Raw genomic sequence first — 7,766 nt, forward strand, 5'->3', positions numbered from 1 at the left:
TAATTTGTTCACACATTTTTGCAGCTCTTTCTTTCCAAAGCTAAATCAGAGTTCACCTCACGGAATGTAATTGAAGTTTGACAGGTTTTGGCGAGCGCATACTTACAACCGTTTGTACTGAAAGATTTGTTGGACTGCATCAAGTATCCTAACTCCATTGCCTTTACAAATGTGAAGGTGTTGACGGCTGGATTTGCCACCACATCCACAAATAAAGTATTTGAGATTTTTGTTTCTCACTTTCTACTTTCACATTCCTAGACTGGAAGCAAAGGAGAAGCCAAGAATCCTTTGAAGGCTGTTTAGTCTGGGCAGGCAAAGGCCGAAGGCAGCAGGAAAGGCACGACACAGGCAGAAATGAAGTGATGTTTTAAATCGCTTCAGCTGTGCATATCTCCCGTCACTGCTCTATTGAAAATTTAAACTGGAAAATGACAATGAAAAGCCGGAATAATGGGAAAAGCAGGACACGAAATTCGATAGACATTGCTATGAGCTTGAAGGGGAGAGACTTAAAAGGTCAGAGAGCAAACGGGAATGGCACAATCATCTGAAGGCAGTTGGAAGGTAAGTTGATGGACACCGGTTTGACCTGTGGGTCAGCAAACTAGTTTAACTCTACCTTGATCTGCACAACGCAGAGACAAGTCCCCGGCTCCTATCAAACAACTCAATGCCCTTATCTGGAAGGGTTTAGTAAAAGTAAATCAACTACAAAAAGGAGCTATTCAGCCTTCAAGTGCTGGGTTTTGCTGGTAAAAGAAAGAAAAAAATTGTGTGTTCTCACACAGCCTGGATCCAGAGTGGCAAGCAGCAGAAGCACACGCTCCTCCCTGGGTGAAGTATATGTTTTACTGCTGGTTCTGTCTCACTGCTGGACTGCCTTGAGAGAGAGAAACCAGTGCCCTAAACAAGCCATTAACCTCCTGAATAGTGGCATTTTGGTAGCACTTTCTTTCCAGGGTGATACCAGAGAAGCAGTATTAGAAGTTACCCACTGCTCCATTTCCTTTTTCATTTGGCACTCAGCCCATTTCCATCAGGATTGAAACCTCCAGGTAACGTAAGTGCTGCCTCTTGCTCCCACTGGGGAAATCAGGTGCTTCTATGTCAATCCATCTACATCGTGGGGGAAGAAAAAGAAAAAAAAAAAAAAGAGAGAGAGAGAAAGAGGAGGGGAAAGCACTGTGCAAACTGTTGCTTTGTTTCAGTAGGAAACTTTGTGGGCCTCTGATGGTTGCATTTGTAATGAAGCAAAAAGAGAATGCAGCTCTGAGAAACTCAAACCAAAACAGCTACCATTTCCAGTGCACATTAAAAGCCTCTTCACATCCCTACACCATAAAAAGAACCAAAATCTTGAATGCATCTGGAGTTGACTCATTTGCACTTTTTTGCTCCCTGTTGTATATTTGTTCTTTATGTTATTACTGATAATGTGCTTTACATGAACGCACAGAAGTTCTTTCTGCTGTGCTCTAGCTGTGATTTTTCAGTACCCTGACAGTGAGCATCACTCCCTACGCAATCCAAGAGTGCAGACTTCCAGAGAACAACACTTCCTCACATTTCTCCCTCCAGAAAGTGTTAGGAGAAAGTGTGAGTGGTTTTGAGTGTTTGGGTTTTTTGTTTTGTTGTGTTTTTTTCTTTTGGGAAAACACTAAGCAGATGCTCCAACTGAAAAATACAGGAGGTTGTAAGAACCCCTCACAATAGTGTTTTTACCGATGTTCAGGAGCAGCTGTGGGCAAGAGATAAAGGAGAGAGCAGGGGCGGCAGCACTGGCCCGTATGGTTGACAGCATCCGCAGCCCTTGGAATGGCAGTAGTTCCCTGTCCTGCGGGAAAAACACCTCCGGACGAGAGGGAGTTTTCACTCACAACCGCGAAGTTTCCCATCCCTTGGACCTGCAGAAGTTAGCGCTCACTACGGCAATTAGCATCGCTCCCAGCCACAACACGTTACCTTAAAATAAAAGCGGCAGCCTACATTTATTTTGTCTTTTAAAGCAGTAATGACTCTCGGCATTTCAATATTAAATCGCCTTTCACAAGGAAATTGGCGCCATGCGAAAAATAAAGTCCAAGGAGGAGGAGTATGCAGAGCAGTCCTTCAGGCACAGCTGGGTTTGAGAGAGGGACTATATCTTAGTTTGACAAGAATTTTTAAAAAGAAACCTCAATGCCTTAACGTTAGCTTCCTCTACTAGTGCACTACAAAAATGCGTGAAGCAGAACATCAACTTACTTGCTTTAATGCTTCAAAGCTGCTCTCATTAGGTGCTACAATTCACAACGAGATTTAATTTGTTGTATTTTCACTTTTCTCGAAATTCTAGAGAATACTCAAGGCATCTGAGCTCAAAGTAAACTGTTGCCTGTATAAAAAAGAAGAAAAACAACTGGCTGACCTAAGGTAGAATGTTTTATCTGGAGTTTATTAATACCATTTAAAATATTACAGATAAAAATCAATTACATTTCATGCATTTAAAATGCAAATCTAAAATGTTCCAGCGAAGGGCTTTCCATTTCAATGTGAAATATCCAAATTATTTCAACATTACAATGAGGCAATTAGTTTGCAGCACTGCAAACTGCTAATGTAGTGTCAGGAGTATTTATTAACATTTATCAATATTATTTTCAGGAAATACACATAGGCCAACGTTAGTTCAGTTTCACTTGGACAATTTATTTAATACATGGGTCGTGGCAAACCCACTTTATGAAATATAGGAGAACTCTCACTGTAACTATACCTGAACTGCCAGCAAATGCAAATAAGTACATGCTCCATTAAATTAAATGTCATTCAACATTTATCAAATATTGTTTGCTTAATTACAGTTGTATGCCTACCTAAATTAATACTCAAGCAAAACCTATATCTTGAAGTGCAATTTGATGTACACTTCAAGGAAGGAGTCCAGAAAAAGAATGCAGTGAACCAAGACTGCAACAATACCGCTTTCTCATGACAGGAAAAGAAATAAAATTTATTTTTAAAAAATAAAAAAAAAAAGGAAAGAAAAAAAAAGCTCAAGTGTACTTCAATATATTTTCAAATATTTACTGGAAGCAATTTACAAGAAAAATACTATACAAAATCGTCTCCTGGACAACTGCACCTCACACCGATACATTGGTGGAGTTATATTTAATTGTTAGCTAATCTAGAACGATTCCCCAATTGTACAAACCTATAGGTTCAGGCGTATCTTACAAATATTTTATTTTCCTATCCCACTCCCCCCTCATGTCCCCGGCCTCTCTTTTTGGCATTGGAACTACAGCTTCGCTTAAAACCCACGGTGCTTCTTCATTTGTTTGGAGTTTAAAAATATAGGACTTCCACTCTAATTATTTCCAGCGTATTTTGCGATTCCTACTGAAACGGCAATGGTACAAATGCGCTGGCAAACGGAATGAAATTTGGACTCGGGGAGGTAAATGATTTGATCAGATTAAAAAAGAAAAAAAAAAAAAAAACACAAAGAAAGGGAGTGGGGGAGGCGGGGGCGGAGGGGGGAAGCACTCAGCCGCCCCGGTCCCGAGAGCAGAAGAGCTCTGAGCAGTTAACGAGAAGAGCGCAGTTCCGAGGCTCGGAGACAACCCCCGCGCTGCCGACGCTGCCGTAGGATCCCTGGCCGCGGGCAGCCCCAGTCCGCCCGCCCGCGGCTCCCGGGACACGGCACTGTTCTACCGGCTCTAGTGGCGGAGGGAGGGGGTGCCGGACGGTTCCCAGCAGGAAAGCAGAGGGGGGACTTGTGTTTTACTGCTTTTAAAGCAACCCGAGGTGGCCAAAGAGAAGGCGGACACAGGGCTGCCCCACGGGGGGGCCGCGACTCTCGCACCTTGCCGAGCGCTCCCTGCCCCGTCGCGGGGGTTTGCGCGACCCAGATGCACCAGCTGCCCCATACGTGGCTCCGGGCGAGCAGCGAGGCGTCTGCCGGGCCTGAGAGCGGTCCCTGCGGAGCCGCACCGGCTACTTACGTGTCCGCGTCCCCGCCGCGGGGCTGCGCACCCAGGGGCAGCGGGGCGGGGGGGCGCGACGGCTCCGTGCCTCCGCCCGTCACTCCAGGCCGTTGCGGTGGCCAGGCTCAGGGGGCGGCAGCAGCTCCGGGGAGTGGCAGGGCGGGCTGCCGGCCGCGCTATGCTCACTGTCGGTGTCGCTGCCCTTCTTGCCACCGGGGCCGGGACCGCCGCCAGGGCCACCGGGGCCGCCAGCGCCGCCCGGGCCGCTGTGGGTCTTGACGTGCTTGCTGAGGTGGTCGCTGCGCATGAAGCGCTTGTTGCAGACGGGGCAGGCGAAGCGCTTCTCGCCTGTGTGGGTCCGCAGGTGCCGCTGCAACTCGTCGGAGCGGGTAAAGCGCTTGCCGCAGAAGAGCCAGTTGCACACGAAGGGACGCTCGCCCGTGTGCCAGCGCAGGTGCGCCTTCAAGTGCGAGGTCTTGCCGTAGACCTTGCCGCAGCCGGGGATATGGCAGCTGTGCAGCCCTTTGCGCCGCAGGCTGGCCCCCGCCGGCCCCAGCCGCTCGGCCTCTTGGCAGTTGGGGCAGTCGCAGGTGGCGCGGCCCGAGTAGCGGCGGGCGGAGGAGCGCGGCGAGGCGGCCAGCGGTGCGGCGGGGCCGCCACTCAGCATGGAACCGCCAGCGCCGGCCAGCGGCGAGGGGGCCGAGTCCGGGTAGGAGCCGGGCAGCACCGGCTTAAATCCGTCCATGAGGTGCTGGCCGGCGGGGCTGAGGAGGTGTGAGGAGGCGCCGCTGCTGAATGCCGAGTGGCCCAGGCCCGAGTAATCCGAGTTGTAACCGCCTAGCGGCGAGTGGAGCGAGGTCTGGAGCCCGCCGGCCGCCGGGTGCAGCGAGCCGGGCAGGGCGGCCGCCCCGTTGGGGCTCTGCACGTCGATCCAGCCGGCGCCCACGTCCCACCAGCTGGAGGCGCCCGCCGAGCCCACCTCACCGGCGCCCAGCCCCGGGTGCGAGGGTTTGAACCAGGACTCGTAGGGGTGCGCCATGCCCACCCGCGGGTAGATGCCCTGCAGCCCCTCCACCGACGTGTGCACCTTGGAGATGAAGACAGGCTGATGCGCCGCTGCCTCTTGTCCCGCCGCCCCGCCGCCGCCGCCTCCGCCGCCGCCGCCGCCGCCGGCACTGCCCGGCGCCTGGAAGACGGAGTAGTCGTTGGCGAAGGGCGAGCTGGCGGCCGCCGCGCTGCTGGAGGTGAGAGAGAAGGCGCTGGAGCCCGGCGAGCCGCCGCAGCTGAACGAGTCCGAGACGAGTGCGGCCGCCGCCGCCGCCGCTGCTGCCGCCGCCGCCGCCGCCGAAGAGCCGTTGCGAGCCGCGCCCGCCACGCCGAAGCCCGGGAGGCCAGAGCCCACGGCACCGCAGCTGCCCGCCGAGGACGACGAGGAGGAGGAGGAGCGTTTCCAGGGGTGGAAGCCTTTGCCGAAGGAGGACGCGCTGTCCGAGAGGGCGGACGGCGATGGGCTGGGGCTGCCGATCTTGTTGCAGGTCGCGGCGAGCATGGCCAGCGGCGTGGAGCCTACCCGCGGTTCCTCCTGCGGGCACAGAGGGGAGAGGGCCGTCCCGCCGGCGTCAGGGACGGAGCGGCCCCACCGCCGCCCGCCGCCCCGAGCCCGGCCCCTCTCCGCTCCGCCGCCCGGCCCCGAGCGCAGTTCCTCGGCTCCCACGGGAGGATCCCCTCCCGGAGCCGGTACCGCGGGTTTGCCTCCGAGCGCCTTCCGGGGCTTTTTTTTTTCGGCATCCAAACCTCCTCCCACGGAGGAGCTTGGGAAAGGTTAAAAAAAGGGGGGGAAAAAGAGGGGAGAATAAAAAGTTTTGTCTGTTACCGTAGCTTTAAAGATGCCCCCGGCACGGCGGCAGCTACGTTTCAACCTGTTCCCTTTCCCCGGGACCTGGCTAGTCCCCGTCCCTCAGGCCAGTAAGACTGTTTTCTTACACACGGAATTGTAGGATTATCAAACTAGTCCTTTTTTTTTTTAACAACCAAAATGCGCTTCCATTTACGTACCAACGATAATTAAATAAATATGTAAATTTAACACATGTATGTATACACAAGTTCAACGTACCTGCTGCACACGGCGGGCTGTGTTATTTTTAAGGGAAATAAAAAGCCACAATCTGTTGCAAATTAGAAATTGATCACAAAAATAGATAGTTTGGGGGTTGGGTTTTTTTTTTCCTTCCAGCAGTCACATGTAAAGAAGAAAGGCCACTTCTCCGGGGGCACAGGAACAGCACAGCCCAGGCTGTAGGTTGTTTCTACAAATGCGCTTAAAACCTTTTCCTGCTCACTGAAAAGTGACTCTGCCCCCTTTTCCCCCTCTCGCTCTTTCTTTTCTCCTAAACTTACTTGTACTTAAGTTTAAAAAAAAAAAAAAAAAAAAAAAAGAAAAAAAAAAGAAGGCTGAATAGAGGAGACTGATAGCCCCGGTCAAGACAGGGGTTATTTTAACCCCCTCCAATCGACAATAAAAAGAAACCAATTAAACCAGCAAGAGAAAAAAATCCTTAGACTCACCCCTAGAAGTGAAGTTGCCATCACACAAAAGTGCCCTCCTCTCAGAGGATCTTTTTTATATTGATAAATCAGAGGCAGTGTTTTTTTTAGAGGTGTGCAATACAATGATCAGTTCCGCCCATTCCACCACAATTGTAGCTCCCTCGCCGGCTTTGAAGTGCCGCTGAGCCACCGCCAGCCAATCCCCGGCCTCGACGACGTGACTGCGTGAGGTCATCAGCGTTGTCGAGCCCCGTCGTCAACGGGGCTCGACAGCGCTGATGACCTCACGCAGTCACATCGTCGAACGCTCCGGTCCCGGTCCCGGTCCCGGTTCTGGTTCTGGTTCTAGTCTCAGGCCCGCTCCGCAGAGGCCCCTCTCGGCCAACTCTTTTCTATCACCCACCACCCCCTGTGCGCGTTATCTGACAACAGGTTATTTGGGGGTTTTCAGAGGTTTTACATTTGTTTGGATTTTTATATCATCATTATCTCAGCCTTACTATGATTATCGCAATGGTGGGCGAGTGCGAGAGCATCTTATCTCCCCGCGGAGTCCCCTCTGCTCAGTCCTTCCTCTCCCCTTTATTTTGATGCTTGCCTCAGCAAGCGGTGGGGGGATGGTGGTGGGGTGTCTGTGTGAAATACTTCAGGCGCCTGCTGGCTGCTGTGTGTCGTCGTCCGTCCATCCGTCCCACTTCACCCTCTCTCCCCGCGCCGCCCTCTCCGTTTCAGGCGTGATTTGGGGCCGGAGATACGCGGAGGAGCGTTGCGGAGCGCGTCCTCGGAGAAGCCCACCCGAGCGGCACAAGTCCCTGCCGCCTGGCCCCGGAGCAACCGGGGGTCGGAGGTGACCGCTTTGCTCCTCTCGGCTTCTTGTCTAGTGCTAGAGGTTGTGGGCAAGGGCAGAGGCGGTGCAGGCCGGCCCAGAGGTGGGGGCAGTCGTTCGCTGAGGCCACCCTGGTCCAGCCAGGTGCGCGCAACCCCGCAGGTTTTCCACAGCAACGTCCTTACGGAGCTTTGCTTCCTGAGGGTTATTTTTCTCCTTCTCTCGGCTTCGGTTTTGACCCGTTTTCGTGTCGTGGGGATATTGACTGTACATCATATCTATTGATCAAGGGGGTAACGTACATTATCATACTTTGAAGTAAGGGTGAAGTAAATTAATGAACTGCTTTTTTCCTCCGAAGGCTGGCGGTTACCATAAATGTCGCGTTTCTCTCCGCGAGCTGCTGTGAATGA

At 52.4% G+C, this 7,766-nt stretch overlaps 1 protein-coding gene across 1 annotated transcript; it reads right to left on the reverse strand.

Moving 5' to 3' along the window:
* Positions 1 to 4,074: 4,074 nt before the first annotated feature.
* On the reverse strand, positions 4,075 to 6,762 carry SP8 (Sp8 transcription factor). Its single transcript, XM_054384972.1, has 2 exons — positions 6,546 to 6,762; positions 4,075 to 5,559 (listed from the first exon to the last, which is right to left on the reverse strand). The coding sequence occupies exons 1-2, from the start codon at positions 6,564 to 6,566 to the stop codon at positions 4,075 to 4,077; spliced, it is 1,506 nt and encodes a 501-aa protein (XP_054240947.1). The 5' UTR covers positions 6,567 to 6,762.
* Between the last annotated feature and the right edge of the window lie 1,004 nt (positions 6,763 to 7,766).

Source organism: Indicator indicator, chromosome 11 (assembly GCF_027791375.1).
Source record: "Indicator indicator isolate 239-I01 chromosome 11, UM_Iind_1.1, whole genome shotgun sequence".
Lineage (NCBI taxonomy): Eukaryota > Metazoa > Chordata > Aves > Piciformes > Indicatoridae > Indicator > Indicator indicator.

Excerpts from the sequence above, each read along its gene's own strand:
- SP8 (XM_054384972.1), bottom strand. The coding sequence starts at position 6,566 with ATGGCAACTTCACTTCTAGGG. Across the intron at positions 5,560-6,545 it reads TGGCAACTTCACTTCTAGGG|GAGGAACCGCGGGTAGGCTC; the intron begins GTGAGTCTAAGG and ends CTGTGCCCGCAG.